The sequence below is a fragment of the Argopecten irradians genome, unplaced genomic scaffold (assembly GCF_041381155.1).
Source record: "Argopecten irradians isolate NY unplaced genomic scaffold, Ai_NY scaffold_0389, whole genome shotgun sequence".
In the NCBI taxonomy this organism is placed as follows: domain Eukaryota; kingdom Metazoa; phylum Mollusca; class Bivalvia; order Pectinida; family Pectinidae; genus Argopecten; species Argopecten irradians.
In genome coordinates, this window is record NW_027187856.1 from 38,519 (window position 1) to 59,678 (window position 21,160).

At 33.5% G+C, this 21,160-nt stretch overlaps 2 protein-coding genes across 2 annotated transcripts; one reads left to right on the forward strand and one right to left on the reverse strand.

Moving 5' to 3' along the window:
* Positions 1 to 4,141: 4,141 nt before the first annotated feature.
* LOC138312607 (uncharacterized) lies at positions 4,142 to 9,640 on the reverse strand. Its single transcript, XM_069253416.1, has 8 exons — positions 9,522 to 9,640; positions 8,543 to 8,624; positions 7,806 to 7,921; positions 6,885 to 6,962; positions 6,237 to 6,356; positions 5,583 to 5,720; positions 4,922 to 5,090; positions 4,142 to 4,338 (listed from the first exon to the last, which is right to left on the reverse strand). The coding sequence occupies exons 1-8, from the start codon at positions 9,522 to 9,524 to the stop codon at positions 4,316 to 4,318; spliced, it is 729 nt and encodes a 242-aa protein (XP_069109517.1). The 5' UTR covers positions 9,525 to 9,640; the 3' UTR covers positions 4,142 to 4,315.
* Positions 9,641 to 10,474: 834 nt separating this feature from the next.
* On the forward strand, positions 10,475 to 20,963 carry LOC138312609 (uncharacterized). The gene is made up of 13 exons (XM_069253417.1): positions 10,475 to 11,044; positions 11,679 to 11,830; positions 13,092 to 13,217; positions 13,508 to 13,605; positions 15,772 to 15,965; positions 16,670 to 16,787; positions 17,384 to 17,531; positions 18,013 to 18,185; positions 18,436 to 18,631; positions 18,899 to 18,976; positions 19,312 to 19,455; positions 19,856 to 20,052; positions 20,598 to 20,963. Exons 1-13 carry the CDS (start codon positions 10,582 to 10,584, stop codon positions 20,935 to 20,937), a joined length of 2,427 nt encoding a protein of 808 aa, XP_069109518.1. The 5' UTR covers positions 10,475 to 10,581; the 3' UTR covers positions 20,938 to 20,963.
* The last annotated feature ends 197 nt before the right edge of the window (positions 20,964 to 21,160 follow it).

Sequence of the window (21,160 nt, forward strand, 5' to 3'; positions counted from 1 at the left end):
ATATAACATAATCAGTTTTATTTTAGAGATCCATAATAATATTGTCATTGTCTAAAACTAGACCGGTAATTAAACAGGAAGATATATTGCTATGTACATATGTCCCAAGGCCTAATGTCTGTAACAGTCAGACCGGTCAGTCTAATGTCACTTCCTAGCTGTCAATGTCATAATGTTATGTTGTACTAACATGAGTAACTTGTCATTTGTACACGTATGCGATATTTGATCAGTATATATATTGGACTGGACACGTATATTGTAAGTTAACATGTACCACACGAAATAAAACGTCGACTCAACTTTGGAGTTCTTCATCATTCAACTCTACATCAACACAATAACTACGTGTACCTCACGAGCCATGGAACCAACAAAATATACATCCCACTTCTGACAACAAGAGCCCAGAGGGCCTGTATCGCTCACCTGGTTTGTAATGCCTAGTAAGGTTCATTGTTTCTTTTCTGAAGGAATTTGAATATTTACCTCTAATTCCCCTATTGGGCCCCACTCTTTCTGCTCAAGGGGGTCAGAGCCAAAAATTATAGGAATTCTGTTAACCCCAAGGATGTTTCTGGGCCAAATTTGGTTAAACTCCAAGCAGAACTCTAAGACTAGTAGCGATTTATAGGATTTACCTAAATTTCCCTATTGGGCCCCGCCCCTCCTGCCCCCAGGGGGTCAGAGCCAAAATTTATACAAGTTCTATTCTCCTTCCCCCAAGGATGTTTCTGGCCAAATTTGGTTTCAATCCATGCAGAACTCTAGGACAAGTAGCGATTTATAGGATTTACCTCTATTTCCCCTATTGGGCCCCGCCCCTCCTGTCCCCAGGGGGTCAGAGCAAAAATTTATACAAGTTCTGTTCCCCTTCCCCCTAGGATGTTTCTGGCCAAATTTGGTTACAATCCATGCAGAACTCTAGAACAAGTAGCAATTTATAGGATTTACCTAAATTTCCCCTATTGGGCCCCGCCCCTCCTGTCCCCGGGGGGTCAGAGCCAAAATTTATACAAGTTCTGTTCTCCTTCCCCCAAGGATGTTTCTGGCCAAATTTGGTTACAATCCATGCAGAACTCTAGGACAAGTAGCGATTTATAGGATTTACCTTAATTTCCCCTATTGGGCCCCGCCCCTCCTGTCCTCGGGGGGTCAGAGCAAAAATTTAAACAAGTTCTGATCCCCTTCCCCCAAGGATGTTTCTGGCCAAATTTGGTTACAATCCATGCAGAACTCTAGGACAAGTAGCGATTTATAGGATTTACCTAAATTTCCCTTATTGGGCCCCGCCCCTCCTGTCCCCGGGGGGTCAGAGCCAAAATTTATACAAGTTCTATTCCCCTTCCCCCAAGGATGTTTCTGGCCAAATTTGGTTACAATCCATGCAGAACACTAGGACAGGTAGCGATTTATAGGATTTACCTCAATTTCACCTATTGGGCCCCGCCCCTCCTGCCCCCGGGGGGTCAGAGCCAATATTTATACAAGTTCTATTCCCCTTCCCCCAAGGATGTTTCTGGCCAAATTTGTTTTCAATCCATGCAGAACTCTAGGACAAGTAGCGATTTATAGGATTTACCTCAATTTCCCCTATTGGGCCCCGCCCCTCCTGTCCCCGGGGGGTCAGAGCAAAAATTTATACAAGTTCTGTTCCCCTCCCCCCAAGGATGTTTCTGGCCAAATTTGGTTAAAATCCATGCAGAACTCTATGACTAGTAGCGATTTAAAGGAAATGTTGACGGACAGACGGACGACGGACGGACGGACGGACGGACGGACGACGGACGACGGACGCCGCGCCATGACATAAGCTCACCGGCCCTTTGGGCCAGGTGAGCTAAAAACGAGAAAAAATAATTTTATTATAATTACATAGGATGGTAAAATGAATTATGACAAGAAACTTGTTAAACTTAAATCAATTCTGGATACTTGGAATAAACGAATTCTTGTACACCTATCGGCAAAGTGCAAGTTATTAAATCACTACTAATTTCACAGCTTAATCACCTGTTCATAGCACTGCTAAATCCTGATATATATTTCATAAAAGCACTTAACTCAGAAATATATAAATTCCTTTGGAACAGTAAAGTAGATAAGGTTAAGAGAGATATTATTATAAAGGAATACAATGAAGGCGGTCTTAGAATGATAGACATATACTCTTTTATCAGGGCTCTCAAGTTAACATGGATCAGAAGATTATACACAAGGTCAAGTACATGTAAATGGCAAGTGATTCTAGAAACCGGTCACACTTAATAACATATCTTCTGTTGTCGTGCACCAATCTTCATAAAACTTGGTAGAAATATTCATTTTATTGTACTGAATAACATATCTTGTGTTGTCTATACTCGTTAAGTTTTTACAATTTTCATGAATTTACAGAAAAATTTAATGTAAATACTAACTTTGTAACTTACCAGGGAATTATAAATTCGTGTAGAGAGTACTTATCTCACAAACAGTTTGATAATTTCAATCTGTCTTATCCATTTATACCCAATAATTTAGAAATTTTTATTAAACTAAAAAAGGGGATCAAAAGAATTCTACCATTACTTCGTCAAAATAACACAAGGCCTTCTGGTAAAGGAATATGGAACAATTTATTTGAAATTAATGAAGAAACTTGGAAGCAAATTATACTTGACTCCTTTCTGAGTTACTTCATGCTCAAAACTTCAATGGCTACAATACAGAATAAATCAACATATCCTCACAACAAACTCATATATTATATAGAATTGGCTTATCTGAAAATCCACATTGCTTTTTCTGTAAGACAGAAATAGAAACAATAACACACATATTTTGGGAATGCAGAGAAGTACAATTTATATTTTGAAAATTTTGAATTTTTTGCTAGACTTATTATTATTCCTTTTCCTTTAAATAAAAAGACTATCAATTTTTGGTATACCCACCAAAAGAAACATATATTAAATATATATTATAAACTGATAACCTCATTTTACTCATTTTGAAACAATACATTTATAGATTTACACAGCAAAAATGTGCATACACGTTTTACATGCGTAAAACGCATGTTTTACGTATGTTCTAAAACGCATGTTAAACGCATGTTGAGGACCACGCATGTAAAACGTACGTACGAAACGTATGTAATACGTGTGTTAAACATGTGTAATACGCATGGTAAACGGACGTAAAATGTGCGTTAATATAAACGCATGTAAAACGGATGTATCTGAACATGTGTTTTACATAGGTTTTGTCCTGTTAAAAATCTACCTTCAATAGTTTTTATCAGGCAAATTGACATTGAAGCTGTTGCAGATTTGTCCATTTCATAAAATTTGTTTCCTGTCCAATGACTTTGTGGTTGTTTTTTCATACATGTGTGTTGTTAAGTGACTGAGCCATTATTCAGTTATTGATCATGCAGACCAACCCCCATGCTGATGAGTATAGGAGGAGGATAAACCTATCAGTCTGCAATATACAATACAGTTTGTAGATAAACTTGCTAATAGTGAAGAAACATTAGAAACTTATTTGTAAAAAAAATCCTATATACCTATATACACTACACTAGGCTACTCCATGTCTTATTTAATGACAATTATGTTTAAATAGAACTGATACATTTACAAATTGACTAAACCAAACTGATATGCGGCAACATCTTATAGCTGCAGAACCCTGATACATCAGTCGTAATCATTGAAATACAGAACCGATAGAATTTACGAGGTGTTAACAAATGTGAACAGAAATACCAATGCTAAATTGCTCTATGTACTATATCAACGGGTTTTAACATAATTAGAGTTATCTTAACACACTTACACCTTGGTTTTTAGACTATATGCATACTCCGAGCCGATACCTGAAGACCCAGCCATGTTTGTTTTCTACAACCGAATTAATTAACGCACTTCGGTCAGTTTGTCGACCGTATGTAGAGCAAGGGAGCTCACTCTTTAAAAAAAAATAGGGATCATTTTGGAACTGATCCAATGACCATTGGTTCATAAATGTTAAAAATGACCCTATTTTTCAGGATATTTTTTGCTAGTTTGAATCGTCCCTTATAATTGTCAAAGTTTTGAAAAATTCCAAAATGATCCCTGATTGTTGCATATTCTAACAAATAACTCGAAGATATTATATTCTATGATAGTTATCTTTTTAATAGGATTTCAATTCAAAGTACCAAACTACAAATACTCTCAAACACACACATACAAGAAATAACCTCTAAATTTAAACTGTTCAGCGTTCAGCATTACTTCCTCCAGCATCTCCACCCCCCACCCCTCCATATCCTCCACTCCTTTCACATTTCTGAACTTTGATTTTCTGAAAAGAAAGGGAAAAACATGTACAGTGATTATGAAAAAATATAATACCATCTGGGACTGTATCACATTCACTAAGCTCTCTTCATGCAACTCAACCTCATGACATTATAGCACCTTTATTATTGTAAAGAAAACATTTTTATTTATGTTGTAAATATCACAGATATCAGGAAATTTTTAAGTATGGAGAACTGACTTGAAATTGCAATATAATTAGGGCTCTTAGAGTTATAACCTATTGTTTTTTTTATCTTTAACATTTCAGTGAAGATAAAGTTATTGGAATTTTTAATTAGAAATGCTGGAAAATAAGAAATGTTGTATCAGAACAAAAAATCAACACACTGACCCCTCATATTTTATGATTGGTTTTAGAAACAGCAACTAAGAAAAGAATGATTTCTTAATACAATGTACTACCCTTTCAAAAAAAGTATTTTGATTGGTTTATTTACACAATCTTTAAGATCAACAAGAGAGTAATGTGGATTTAGTTTATCAATCAAACAGCTAAAACTTTAGGGCGTCTAGGTATATCAAAGTATCTTCTACAACACATATACACATGCATATCCCTTTACCTGATGCTTCTATCTGCTTGTTCACTCTCCTTTGGTCAATAGAAGCCAGTCTCTCCCACTTTCTCTCCTCCTCTGAGTCCAGGACTTGGCCGTAAAAGCTGTGGAAACTTCCCCAGAAGTCAATGCATTCATTTCCATCACCTATTTTTTTTTTGTGTATGAATGATCTCTGAAATAATAATTTATGGATCTAATTTACACATGAATCCCTAAAGAGTAATTATGGATCTTAGTTACTAATGAATCCCCATAGAGTCTTTGAAAATCTCAGGGCACTAAAAGAACACCACAAGTTTTGAAGTCATTATGCAAGAGCAAAAATTACTTTTGATGTTTTAGACAATCATTTCAAATAAAACTTTTATCACTGCATTACAATGTAGAGAACACTGTACATAATTTGATGCACTGCTAGCTGTCCCACAATAAAGTACAGGGTAAGGCAAAAATAAATACATGTACAATGATTGAATAACATTTCAAACATCTGAAGGTTAGGAAGTTAGGAAAAGATATGTCACGTATGGAACAAATTCATGTGATCTTATTGATGGATAAAGCATTTTGTATTGACAGATAAAGCACAAGTTTATCTGGCAGTAGATATCCCTCAGAATGTGGGGCAGTTGCAGGTAAAATATTGTATATACAATTTACTTACCAACACCAAACACAGTCTAACCCTGTCTTCCGAAGTTACATCTTCAGAAGCACTTATAAAGGGCCCTAGGAACTTTTTACAGAATTCTTCCACTGTCATTGCCATGATAGAATTGCCTGCTGTGATCTCTTGAATAATCTGGAACAGAAAATGGAAATATCAGCCTGACTCTATTTTGAGATTGATACATGAATTTAAAAGCAGAAACCCCCAAAATTAGTTTATTATGTAATTAAAAGCATTAAACTAGAACAATGACACATCAGAAATGGTCCCGATGACAGTACAGTACAATGTACCTTAGGCCATAAAAAAAATATGTCTGTTTATGGTTACATTGGGGGAAAAAAAGGGTTGTTAGGTCGGGAGAATTTTTGTTTTTAGTGTCTTTGACCCTAAAATAATGGCCGGAACCGTAGTCTGAGATCGAAATCCCTACTTTTGTTTTTTTCGTAGTAAAGTGGGAAAAAAATTAGAGTGGGGGTTAAAAAATTAGGGTCGGTCGGGTAACCCTAAACAGACATATTCTATTTTTTTATTATGTACACTTATAATGAATAGTGTACGCAAAGCTCTGGTACCTAAATAGAACATAGATTTCATAAGAAGGCGGATTAATGCTTTAATATATATAGTATTTAAAAAAATACTGACTTTCCGTCTGAGCTGATTCCTCAGGTCTGTGAATTTAGATGTGGCCCACTGGACCACAGTTCTGTAGGCATCCGAGTCATTGTTGAAGCCTTCTTTCTTAAGCAGTCTCCTAATCTCAGTCTACAAAATAAAGTAAATAGATACAATGTACCTGGTTTATATACTGTTAATAAATATAAAAAATATGTTCCTAATGAATAAGTTTAGCATATATTCCTTGTTTGTAACTTGGGATAATATAAAAATAAAGACAAGAGTTATATAATAACAAACAATATTTACATGTACTGATAACTGTAAAACATTAAATCAATATCCTCATCCTCTCACACATATAATTAATTTTTATTTGCTTTCATACTAAATCCAACTCTCTGATTGACAGGTAATTTTCTTCAAATACTATGAATTAGTCTGAAAATTATCAGCATTGATGTAACTGTTTTTTAACTTCATCGGGTTATGAATGAAGTTAAAAAATAGTAGCATCAGTGCTAAGTACATGTATACACAACTTATCTTAAACACAGGGAGTTTCAAAATGTGCATTTCTAACACAAATAAATATTCACTTCATTCATGAACATTCGTTTCCACTTTCACTGAGTGTAAGCAATTTACAATCTCCAAATTTTAAGCACAATGTACCTTGAATTCCATATCTGCCTGCTGATTCAGCCAGGGCTTTTTGGTGAACATATTCTTTAGAAATATGAGTAACTTCCTCTGAAAAAAATCAGCATTATGTTAAATGTTGAAATAAATACATTTAAGAATTATGCATGTCAAAACAAAACTATGGGTAGACTTGTATCAGGTGTAGACTAACATCTACTCAAACTGCCAGTACTTTTCAAAAAAATTAAATATGCTTATAGAATTCAATTTTGCTTAAGCTTTTTCATTGGCCTATTTATTTGTAATAACACATGGTTAACTATACATATAGCAAAGGATGTTTGATAGCCAATTAGGCCTCTTGAAATATTCAAAATCAAGCATTTTCTTCTTTTAAATGATTATTTAAGCAATTAATTATTAAGAATGCCAACTGGACAGAGGCAAATTCCATAAAGTTATTCAGTGCTTATATTTACATTTGATAACAATTTTAAATTTATGATGAAATCCCAAAAAATTTTGCATATATATTATACTGAATAAAGAATTCATTATCGTCAAAGATGTTTGAAAACAGACATTGCTCAATCAGTGACAAATGTTTGTTTTTTCTCTATCAAAAACAGGATCATACTAATTAGCACTTTTATCTGTTATAAAAGTTACTTACTTTACACTAATACCGCAATTGAAAAGTTTGAGCTTTTAATTTTACTTTAAAGAATTATACACCAATTATTGTTCAAATGATGAATCTCGTTTATGCTGTGGAACATCTTTAACCTGGTAAGTTTCATCCACCCGGGACCTCTAGAAATTCTTGAAATCCAACATTTCTTCCTTAAAATTATTGTATTTATACCCATCACAACAATAACAATGTTCCAGAAGCCTCTCCTCTCTTCAAGAGGCATAAGATTTAATAAGCTAAAAAGTGTTAACATCTACCTTGAAAGAACAGGCCATCATGGTGAATGAATTGCTGGTAGGTATGCTGGACTTTAATTTACTAATGTCTTTGGACATGGCATCTAACCTTTTATCCATTTTCTGCAACTGTGCCACTGTGAAATAAAATTATAAAACAACTTTAACAAATTAAATTCATAGCCTGGATAGAACTGATGATCTTATGTTATTATGTACAAATTATATTTAGGCAGAACAAGAAAGTGTATGTTTCAGGTACCCACATACCTTAAGCCCTAGTTTTTAACTCAGACCCTAGCTATTTTTTCACACTTTTCAAAAACAAAAATGTAGTGTGTGAAGTTTTCAGCTTTGATTTTTACATTTGCTTAATTGAAGTATATCCAGATAAAGTTAAATTACAGCAATGTAAAAATAAAAGACTTCTACCAAGCCTAAAGCCTGAAAGACAAATTACTTTGTAATTTAGCAATCAAGTAAATGAACCCCTTTAAAGAAATGAAATTTAAGATAAGATGGAAATTTCCCGACCGACCTACCCTATTTCTTTTATACCATTCATATCATATATTTCTACTTCTGCCAACCTATAATTAATTGATAAAGAACAAAATATCGCATGGTTTTATAATATTTACTTTCACTGAGCTAAAAATGTAAGTATGAAAGAACATTAAATTATAAATATATGGATTCCATATGAAAATAGTTAAATTCTTTATAACAAGTATCTAGATATGCATGATTTTACTCACATATTTGCCTTCCTACATTATCAGACACATTATCAACAAACAAATCCTGTGACTGGAAATGGCTCCTTTCTTCCTGTGAATCCTATTAAAATATATTTTTATATGAAAAAATCATTCAGTTAAAGTCTAAGCACTACATGTATAAAGGGCCTGCAAAAAACAATAGACACAAACTCAAATTGCTTAAGCTTATACATTCAGGGCAACGAGCCAATTAAGGTTTATTAAAGCAATTTGAACATCTCTCAGTGGCATTCATAACTACAATCTCAATGGATTTTGCATAGATCTGTAATGAATTAATCATTTCTTATCGTCAAGGAAGGAACAGCCATTTGAACTGACGTTTTCCGTGGCATCGCTGGCACAATCGACAATTGTGACGTCACAATGATAATGACATCATGGTAAGCGCTTGATGTTCATAGACTATATATGAATGCCAACTGCAATTGGTAAGGTTATACATAAAGGGACTGCAATATGTTTTTATGAAAATATAAACATACATATAAATTGCAGGTGCACTTTTCCAATATTTCTGATTTCTGAGCTGCTGACGAATACTTTAATTTTTCAATTTTTTTTTGTGTATATGGAAATAAATTATGCGTTTCATGAGATGCAAACAATTAATTATTTCCAAAATCACTAATGTTCCTTCACGACTGGTAGGGTTCCAGTATACTATATATTATAAGGACATTGTATGTAGCGTTTTATATATAAATAGTGTATGTGACTTGTCTTTCTTTGTGAATGAGTCCACCACATGTGCATTGTACATATCGTCCTGTGTACATGTACGTGCATAGTCCGCTAAACCTGCCTATATTATTAGGCTTTTTTAATTTTAGGCAAAAAAAAATAAAAAAAGCCTAATAATATAGGCAGGTTTGTACTGTTCAGTACATTTAACTTGAATGTATCTTAATATGCATATATATATGTACAGTGAACTTATTTGTTCGCAAGCTACCATTTATCTTTGTCAAAGACTTGTTTGGTAATCCGGTTATATGAACAACACCAACTTCAAACTTTCTATTTATAGATACTGTACATGATGCAACGCTGTCACACAGTGTCAGTTTTGTTAGTTTGCACGAGGATTTGCATAACCCTAACCCTAATCCCAACGTAAAAAATCTTTATCAAACGTATAATTGTGTTACAATATATATCGCGATATTATTGATACATATAAGCCATATATTTAAACTCTTGCTTAATAAAAGTAATAAGATTGATCAGCTATGTACTGGTGATTGCGACTGTATTGTGTAGTGTTTGGAAATTACTGAAAATACTCGCTTCTGATTGGTTCGTATTATTGTTCAGTTGCTATTTTTATCACACTATCTCTACAGTCGTGGGACATTTAGTATTCGTCACTTTTGCTTTTTCGCTATATTCTATGCATTTTTACTTTTTTTTTCTTTGAATTTTCCTGATCTCATTTAGATCTATTGATAGATACGTTAAGCCTAGTACACTGTAGAAATGGCCGAAAATATTAGCGATAGGCCTAGTAGGACTATGGTCGTAAGTTTATTTTCGAGTAGCACTCGTTTATTTTCACGCGTGAATATATACACGAGTGTCTCACGTTGTTCATATAGCAGGTGCCTAGGGGTAGGATATTTTATTTTTCCTAAACCAGATGCAGACGCCTGTGGTTAGATCTACTGTCAGTAACCGCATATTTACATCAATATGTGCATGTAGACTGTCTACATGTATAAACCATAATTATCAAAACAGAAATGAAAGTTAAAGAAGCATGTTTCAATTTTGCTTCATAAAAATCGCGAGGATGTTGACATAACGTTACATGCACTGTACATTAAAATTGTGCGACTACGAAAAACTTCCAAGAGAAATTTACCGGCCCAGGCTAAAAGGCCTTTTATTGGAAGGGAAAGGGTTACAGACAATGTCAAAATATATTTATACAGTCAATCAATGTTTTGTTCTGGTTTTATATACAAAAAAATATTCAAATATATGATGTAAATGTGGTAAATTACTTACAAATAATGCGCTCATCTTTCTCCGATATTCGACGCTTCTGTCAAATGACGTCACAATCATTCGAGATTTTCGTGAATTTTCATCCGGTACACTTAAAATATTGTCGTCTGTCCCGTCTGTCAAATGACGTCAAACGACGTCATAAACATTTCGGAAGTTCTCGTTGTTCTTGTACAGCATTGCACTGGGGAAAAGAAAAAAGGGGCAAAATGTCGGCTTCCTCCTGGAAGTGCGATGACTGCAATTTTGAAACTGATAGACAGGTAAAGTACACCAGGCATATACAGAGTGAAAAACATAAAACTCTGCAGTTTTTACTCGCTAGCCAGGACGATATCGAAGAGGAGATACTTTCCGATGACGACGTACTATACACGCAAAACTTGGTGGACAACGTTACTTCAACATGTCAACCTCGAGCTCGTAGTCCTAGGCCTGTTTCTGATCATGACGAAGACGAAGGATCAGGTACGTAGACAAACAATACTTGTACGTTGTATGCATATATACTGTCTCTATATAGGCTATACCATCCATTACTTGAAATCAGCTCAGAACTTATATGAATATAGGGGCATATATATTTTTTACATGCAATCACACATGAACTTCAGAAACTCTAGCCGACTGTCGAGTCATTCTAGATACATGTACATTGTACAACAATATATGTGTACATGTACAATGTATACAACCACCGTTATACATGTTATACATTGTGACTAGATGTAAAGTGTCTTTGTCAATATTTATCCTTATTTTACGTGAAAATTTCATTACAAAACTTTCCTAATTTAACAGGACATAGCTTTCCTAATTTAATTAATTATATTTTTTTTTATAAATGTGAAGAAGCTATGATTTTGAACATAAACATATATCATATGTAGATAAGTTTCTGTTTTGAAGTACAAAAGTCCAGATCATATCTTGCTATTATTCCCTCTGATAGAATTTTTGAATTTGACAAAATATGGAAAAATTAATCATGGTGTGAATATGCAACATCATGCAGTTTTAGTATCTGTTAGTTTTGACTTGCAAAACTATGCTCAAAAACTATATATATAGATTAATTATAATTGAATTTTGTATAATGCAGACGAAACAATGCAGCAGCAGGAATTTGGGGAAGAATTACAGGATGATGAATCAGCATTCCAGTATGGCAAAGAATCTGAAGATTGGTATCCATTTGAATCAAAGGCAGAGTGCCTGTTGTATATTTTTATGAATTCTGCAACACATCATATAGTAAGTGGCCAATGGCTGTGGTTTGTGACATGATTGAATATGTGCTTCAATTATAAAATAATATTAACTTAAATAGTTTAAATCTTATTTTTTAATTTAAAAAAATTAACCAAAAGAGTATGTATGGTTTGTGGTCTTTTAAAATTCCAAACCCATCAAGTTTTCAAACCTGTTATTTAGTGATGAAGCGCTAGTGTATATCTATGATGAAAATGATATGGAAGTTGTGTAAATTTGTTACCTATAGCTATGCTTGCCTTGACATGCATATATTAGTTTATGCAATATTTAGGCCATTTTTGCATATAGAATTTAAGAAACCATAGAACACACTCCTGAACAACATACCATGGCCACCTTTAACCCAATCAAAACACTGTTCAATCTCCATTTAACCTTTTTGCAATTGGTCAAGGGTAATATAGAATCTTTGTCTTCATCATCCGGGGTAATTGTTTTTCTACCTTTTGCATACTAATCCTGATGTTTTGATTGGACGTTTCCTATTTTCCATACATCTATCAAAAAAATATATCTGAGAATGGCCAGCACCTCCATTTACTCCCGGTCCACTTTCTCCCTCCAACTAACTAACACACTCTATATCATTATCACATATATTTCAATTAATTACCAAGTTAGACTTTGATTAGCTATACAATTAATTAGTGGGCGGGATTACCCTAAAAATCCTACATTACTGTGATAATCAAACATGCTCTAAAAGTAAATACCTATGGTAAACATTGTACAATAAAACCCAAATTAAATGGACATGTTTATTTTACTAATTACAAATTAAACCTGGCTGAGCAAGCTAATTAGGGGCTTGACACCTGTCGACTCCCTTTACATGCCAAGACTGGTCACTGGTCAACTCGGACTAATGAACACTAAATTCAAATCCATTTATCTAATCTTAGCTCTATTCAAATCAAATCCAATTATCTTATCTTAGCTCTATTCAAATCCAATTATCTAATCTTAGCTCTATTCAAAACTAATTATCTAATCTTAGCTCCAAATTCTTGAATGTAAGTCAACTATAATAATCTCCAATATTTGAAATACAATTTATACTGAAATATCTGAACAAATGTTTGAAATATAAAAATTACTATTTTTTTACCGCGACAATGTATACACTACACATACAGTATATCTCCTTAACATTTATTTCAGTATCTTTATTGTATTGGGTTTGTAAATATATTAATAAGAAGTGAATATTTAAGTTTGTTTATCAATTCTGTATTTTCAGAGTGATGAAGTAGTAAAATTTGTTCTCTTCATAATGGAAGAACTTGGAGTTACTGGCCTTCCAAGTCTTCATCAACTGAAAATGAAGAAATTTGGTGACTTCACTTGGGAAGACATTATCACAAAAGTAATAAAGAACAATGAAATTCAATATTTCATTGTATTGCAATTTTCAGTATGATTCCATGTAGCTTTATTTTTTTCAATTTTTTAATTGAAATTATGAGTGATGTATGTGATTAGTATTTGAAGCATTATGAAATACAGTCAGGCTTCATTCTATCAATTTATAATTTGCACTAAGTGAATTAGAGATATAATTTCCACTTTGAAACATTTGTAAGTGTAGCAGCAACTATAAAAGATAATTACAGTAATCAAATATGTCATCACCAGAAATGTGATTCAATTTTTCAGGGACAGAATGAAGACAATGTGCCTGTATGGATTGTGAAACCCTCAACGGTGTTGAAATTGCTGGTAGCTCATCCAAAAACTTCAAGATTAATTGAAAGGTATAAATTTCATTTCAAAATATTTTATTAATCAATACAAGATATACAGTGAATTACAGAGAAAGATATTATATTAATGTACTGCTAAATGGATTGGACAACAGGCAAAGCCTATATAGGTCCTCTCCAGAAATCCGGTTTTACTTAACTAATTAATTATTAATAAATAAATATAGATATTGTTGTCTCATTATATAAATAAATAGAAATGAAAAGAAAAGAGTATAATATTAGGAGCATACCCAAGCGTACCATAGCAAAGAAAATAATTATTTACAACAGATAGACAAATAAGTAAATATATTTTTACATGAATAGGTAATAAATAGGCAATATCTTTTATAGAAAATAAATTAATTAATTTATACATATCACATCCACACACACCCTCTCATACTGGCCTTTAATATATCAATACATGCATATATTTTAATATTATCATAAAACTATTTGTACAATTGAAATCTCTTAGTTTTTTTTAATATAATTACTTGTATGAAGTAATATCATTTCATTAATATCATTAGAAAAATCAATAGACCCAGACAACAGAATTTCAATATTAACAGAACCCAAAAGATTAGAAATAGAGATTATGTGAGTAAATGAGTACAATCAAAAAAATAATGTTCAGAATTTTCAGTTGGAGCACCACATAAGCATGAACCATCATCTGTCAAATGATCAGAGAATTTGTCATAATTTAAGTCACTGGCATTATTGCGCAATTGGCATAAAAGGATATTTAAATTTCTTGGTTTACAATTCATAAATATGTTGGGAGATTATAGATGGAAAAGTTGTTTTTAATTTTAATTTAAAAGAAGAAATAGAAGAAGATACTCTGATAGAGTGATCTAGTGAGTTCCAAAGTTTCATAGATGATTGGAAAAAGCTATTATTATAGTTGTTAGTCCTTCATTGTGGTAAGTTAAAGAAACTTTCATTTCTAAATGCATAATTATTATTAGTATTTATGTAGGGTTGTATATTGTCATATAGATAAGTAGGAGTAAGATTGTTTAGGATTTTATATAGTAATGTTAGTTTGGTATAAATGTGGCAGGGTATACTTAGTACTATAGATACATATATATATACCTGTACCCCCCGGTACATGTATGATTACCACTGTCAACATGATCTATTACTTTAAAGAATACAGTGCAGTGAAATGATAAAATGTAAATTAGACCATGAAGCCAAGTTGTGGTTTACAATTTCATTTGACATTTTAACATTGTTTTTTACTGTAATGATAGTAATAGTAAAGTGATATCTGCAGGTATGTTTACATCAATTTTGTGTGCATTTGTGGCACATATACATTTAACTTTAAAATATCTATATGTCTGCTGGAGTTTTGCAAATAATCAATTCATAATGCTTGCACGATACATTTTTAGCACATAGGCCATTTTTTAGCTCACCTGGCCCGAAGGGCCGGTGAGCTTATGTCATGGCGCGGCGTCCGTCCGTCGTCCGTCGTCCGTCGTCCGTCGTCCGTCCGTCCGTCCGTCCGTCCGTCCGTCTGTCCGTCAACATTTCCTTTAAATCGCTACTAGTCATAGAGTTCTGCATGGATTGTAACCAAATTTGGCCACAAACATCCTTGGGGGAAGGGGAATAGAACTTGTATAAATTTTGGCTCTGACCCCCTGGGGGCAGGAGGGGCGGGGCCCAATAGGGAAATTTAGGTAAATCCTATAAATCGCTACTAGTCTTAGAGTTCTGTTTGGATTTTAACCAAATTTGGCCCAGAAACATCCTTGGGGTTAACAGAATTCCTATAAATTTTTGGCTCTGACCCCCTTGAGCAGAAAGAGTGGGGCCTAATAGGGGAATTAGAGGTAAATATTCAAATTCCTTCAGAAAAGAAACAATGAACCTTACTAGGCATTACAAACCAGGTGAGCGATACAGGCCCTCTGGGCCTCTTGTTCATAAACAGTTTTCTTCTTGTAATTTCAACAACTTTAAGGACTTTGAGTATCTGCCTTAATAGTTCTATTTTATATTGTATTAATAGTCAGAAGACCATTAAGGCCTATTTAACCTATTGTATAGTAATTTTGACAAGAGAAAGTAAATATAAATAAATAAAAATGATTTTGACAAGAGAAAGTAAATATAAATAAAAAAAAATGAGATGATTGAATGTTTTAGAGGCCCAAAAGAGTCTGAAGTTTTATCACATCCAGCAAATGCAAGAAGATGGAAGGAGGAATTAGATTTTCCGGCTGTGGATGATGATGAGAGGCCTGTTGTAAATGTCCCAGTAAACTTGTTTCTGGATGACACAGGAGTTCATAAAAGTAGACAGTGGAAGGCATTGCATTGTATACAGATGCAGGATTCAGGTATAGTACATCAATTTTGATGAATAATTAACCTGGTATGTTTTTTTTTATAATAAACAGAAATTCTTTCCAAAAGAATCAAATAAATATTCAGTATACTAAGATAATAGTCTACTGTAGTCTTGTATCCTTCTGTAAGTTAACTTTTTTATTGCTTCATGCATCGTCTGTTGTCGTGCGCTATGCGTAACTTTATTTAAACGACTTCTTCTCAAAAACCGAGAGGCTCAGTGTACTGATATTTGGCCTGCAGCATGCTGGGATGAAGGGCTACCAAATTTGTTCAAATGAATGACCTTGATCTTAGTTCAAAGGTCACAGGGGTCTAAAAAGCAAAAAATACTTCTTCTCAAGAATCCAAAGGCCTAGTGTACTCATATTGGGCCTGTAGCATGCTGGCATAAAGGGCTACCAAGTATGATATTGACCATTGTTCAAGGTCACTAGGGTCAAATAGGCTAAATTCTTTGAACGACTTCTTGTACACAATTAAGAGGCCTTGAGACCTGATATTGGGCCCGTGATATGCTGGGATGAAGGACTAACAATTTTGTTGAAATGAATTACCTAGACCTTCATTTAAGGCCACAGGGGTCAAATAGTTCTCAAGAACCAAAAGGCACAGGCAAGTGCACAATAAAATCAAATCCATATCTAATTCTGTATTGTATGTTGGCATGTTTTTCATTCAAATTATGTTGCAGGATTGCCACTGACTGAGAGACCTAAGGGAGCAAATATTAAATTTCTTGGTGCCTCTGAGAAAGTACAGATAATGGATGTTGCAAAGGTTGTTATGGAGGACATGGCTGATATGAAGCGGTAATTTGATATGAAATTATGTTCAAAACTCAAGGGTTTTGTTTGATTTGCAAAATACAAGTTTTATTCAAATTGCCTTTTGTCCGTCCGTCCATTAAGAAGTCTTTTTACTGCTATTTCTCAGAAAGAACTGAAGGGATCTATCTCAAATTTCATATGTGGGTTCCCCAAGGACCATAGTTGTGCATATTGTATTTTAGGACCAATAAGTCAACAAGATGATGGACCGGCAACCATCTTGATTTAGTTGAAGTGGAGTTGGAAGTGAAGTTGAAGTTTGAAAAGCAGAGAAAAAATCCCTCTTTCAATTGTCAGACATAGATCATTTCTTTGGTGGGCGCCAAGATCCCTCTGGGATCTCTTGTTATGAAATAAAGAGTAAACATTCAAAATGCAGAATACCACAACAAGATATCAACCTCTCACTGGTAGCCATCAAAATCACAGGCATCTAATTTTTCTACTTTAAATGATATAGGGATTTAATAGTGTTTTGATGACATTAAAGGTGGTATGAAAGCAAGTGGAATATTTATACATACTGTGCATGTTTGGTTCAAATTGTGTCAACTAATTAGTGTTATTGTCGTTTACAGGGATGGAGTTGAAAGTTTTGATGCAAATTTGAACCAGAAGTGTGTGGTAAAATCATGTGTAGATACAGTTGTAGCAGACTTTAACATGCTTTCCTTTTGCTGCAATCATTTGGGTGCATCAGCAACTAAATTTTGTCCACGATGTTATGTAAGTTAATATATATCTTTCATCTAGCATATGAATGCAAGTGGTTTGTTTGTATGTAATCATATTATATATGATGAATTTTCAGTCATTATATCTTTATTGGGAATTACTCCTTGTCAACTTTCAGTTGTTAAGATCAAAATTGGTACAAGTCATCTGACTATTAATTTCCACTCAGTATCTTACAAACATTAGTTTTTTATTTTCACAACAGAAAATGCCACATTCTTTTTCTAATCGAGACTTAATGTTCATTTCATATTATACAGATATATAATAGGAATATCCTAATATTTAGCCTTTTATACAGTTATTTCTTCCATACTAGCTACATGATTTTTGTTTATTTAAGAAAAATAGATTATAACTGTTATGAGTGGGGTAAGGGCATAATTGTTTTTCTGTTGTTTTTTTTTTAATAATATGTAATGCATTTAAAAGTTGTTGATATATGTACTATTGACTGTTTTTCATAATACAGGCAGATTCAGACCATTTCATGTCATATGGAATTCCACGTACACCAGGAGATACCATCAGAACAGTAGATAGAATAAATTTAAAATGTAACGAGAAGGACAAAAAAATATTGAGGAAGAAGAAAGGAGTGAAAGAGCATGAGAATGTTTTCTGGGAACACATAAACCCACACAAGTAATTAGACTTTATAATATTACAATTTGGTGTCATATGCTACACTCATTTCTATTGGGTAGAAGTTTGAGTTTATCAATGTTGTCAAACGACCATTAATACCCTTGGGCCTCTTGTACAGTGCTATGTCTAATGTGGAATTGAAAAGTGCTTAGTGTAGGTATGTTTTTCATGAACAAAATGAAGCATTTCATTTATGATTTTTTTGACATAGTAATGTATATAATGTATACTTTTTCAATAATTTCAGGGATATACCAGTTGGACTATTACACTTGATACCACTTGGGATGGCAAAACATCTGATAAAAAATATCATAGCAGTGTGTTCAGACCAGCAGATGGAAAAGCTTAAAACACACTTGGAATCCACCTGCAACAGAGGCATCTTCTTCAACTTCTTTAAGCATCTAGATAGCAGACAAGGAAAGCACTTCAAAGAATATGTAAGTGCAAATAACAAAACAATGACAGTGTCACTGTGATATAAAGAACTTATTCAGTGATACTGCAAAAGAGGACACCATGAATATGCTTATAGGACCTCTTTTACATGCACCTAAAATATAGCATTGTAACATAGCAAAATTAGTAACAGTTTATATATAAAATTCATTTAAGCTTAGGTTTCAAGATTAGAGGGTGAAAACTGTTTGCTTATATCTAAGTGTCAGTACCAAGTAGATTTATTGAATGAATGATTCCTTTTACAGCTGCAAGTTGCACCTTTAAACATGTTATTTGCTGGGGTTGAGCACAAATATGTGAAAATGGTTGCCCTCCTTGCTGTGGTGAGTATATTATATAAATGTTACTAATTAATTTTCTCTATATAGATCTTTGAATAATAATATTAATTAGGTCACCTGAGACAATCAAAGTCTCAAGTGATCTATTCTAATCATCTTTTGTCCGTTGTTGTGCATTGTTTGTCATGTGTCGATAAACAATTAACATTTTAGACTTATTCTCCAAAATAGCTGAAGCAATTTCAATGAAATTTTGCACAAACTTTTTAAGGCATAAGGCCAATAAAAATTGTGATTTATATGATAACAAGTAGTCGATGGCAGATATATTGAAAGTATGCTCTTCTTCTTATGACAAAATTATTTTGAATATTTAGATTCAAAAGAAAAGTAACAAGCTTTCATACACACATGAGGATGTTGATGAACTACGAGAGGACATCAGGCATTACCATCAGATGGTAAATGCTAACTTCCCAGCATTAAAGAAAAAAGTCAAAACTCATCTGATTCTGCATTTGGTAAGAACATTTGTTTGATTATTTAAAGGCATAGAACTAACTGAAATGTTTGGTGTAGTGGTGAAGCCACTCGTCTTTCACCTAGATGGCCAGGGTTTGATGCTTACATCAGAGCCATTGAACGTGATTTGTATAACTTATATAACTTGATTCGCAATTGATTTAAAATTAACAAAGTTTATTATTAACTGAAATTTTGGTAAAATCCAAAAGTTATTACACTTCATTACTACACTTATCATATTAAATGTATAGTTGCAAGTCAAAGAATGTTGATTAACAAATTCACTTATTTCAATGATTTGTTTTGATGTTGAACACTTGGATTATTATAATTTAATGCAGTTACTGTAATACTGTGTGAAATATCTCGGCTTTTTATGACTAAATTTAATCATAGATTGAAGACATTGCCATGCATGGACCACCAAAGGCCTACAACGAAGATGCCTTCGAAAAGAATCATGGCACAGTGAGGGAAATGATTTTCCATCAAAACCAGAAAGCCCGATCAAGGGATACTAGTGCAAAGTTTGCTCAAAGTTACCTTTGTGAGCATGTGATAACTGGGGGATTCTTCAAAGAAGGAGAAGAATGGTAATTAACATGCATGTTGCATAGTTTAATAATAACTAGTAAGGATTGATTCGGATTCCTTGATATTAAAACTTTGAATTTAAATAACATAAGTGGATATCATGTGATATATAGACTTAAGTTTTGAGTTGCATTTCATTTGTCTTAGTTACTGAAATATGAAAGTGAGCAATACACAATCTCTTAACTACTTGTTTCAGACCACATGGGTTAACATTGGGACCATGTCGAGAAGTGAAAATATGAAATTCTACAATGTTAATTTGTTGACTGAATTTGAGGTCAATACGTACATATGTGTTATGTTGAACTAGAGGACCAAACTATTTGGTCCAAGAGTTCAACATATAACACATGTTGACCTCAAACTTAAGTCTACATGTATTTGTTTAAACCTTTTATCATTTAGATATACATACAAGTGATATCTATGACAGTGAATAAAATTAATATACAACAGTTTTCAGTTTAAAATCAATTCTGCAAAGTATGTGAACTATCAATGAAAAAGAGAATGATATTCTAATGATACTGAACATTTTCAGGAAGCAGGCATCAGAGGGCATTCTCCATGTTGGAGAATCTACACATGTGGTGAAGTTCATGGGGAAAGATGTGCCAGGAAAGAGATCAGTCGGAGAAATCACAAAACTTGAAAGACAGAAGAACAAACACCCAGTCACTAAGGCCACCCAAGAGGATGTGATGCTCATGGCCCTTTTGAGCCTGAATCTAACCACAGATGTAGACTTGGCTGCCTACAACCTGAAAAGAGGAAAGGCTGTGACTACCCAAAAGAAAGAGCTAGTAAACTCTGGAGAGTGGGTCAAATATCTGAATACTGCAGATGAGGTACTAGTATATCTATTACATTTGTTATCTTAACAGAAACTGCAAAAGTTTGAAATAGATCATGCAGATGTAAAACAATAGTGTTTTCAAGAAAAGTTATCATTGTTAATACTTTTTATCAAATGGCACTAATGTTCAATAATCAGAACTATATCTTCTGTCATCCTGACTACTTTAGTTACCAAACTTGGCTTCCAATGCTGTTTTAAAGGACTAGGTATGGTAAGGGTCTTTTGTGGCCCCCAAATCCACTATT

Excerpts from the sequence above, each read along its gene's own strand:
- LOC138312609 (XM_069253417.1), top strand. The coding sequence starts at position 10,582 with ATGCGCTCATCTTTCTCCGATATTCGACGCTTCTGTCAAATGACGTCA. Across the intron at positions 18,186-18,435 it reads GAACACATAAACCCACACAA|GGATATACCAGTTGGACTAT; the intron begins GTAATTAGACTT and ends CAATAATTTCAG. Across the intron at positions 18,977-19,311 it reads TGGTTGCCCTCCTTGCTGTG|ATTCAAAAGAAAAGTAACAA; the intron begins GTGAGTATATTA and ends TTGAATATTTAG.
- LOC138312607 (XM_069253416.1), bottom strand. Across the intron at positions 6,963-7,805 it reads TGATGGCCTGTTCTTTCAAG|AGGAAGTTACTCATATTTCT; the intron begins GTAGATGTTAAC and ends GATTTTTTTCAG. Across the intron at positions 5,721-6,236 it reads GGAATCAGCTCAGACGGAAA|ATTATTCAAGAGATCACAGC; the intron begins GTCAGTATTTTT and ends TTTCTGTTCCAG.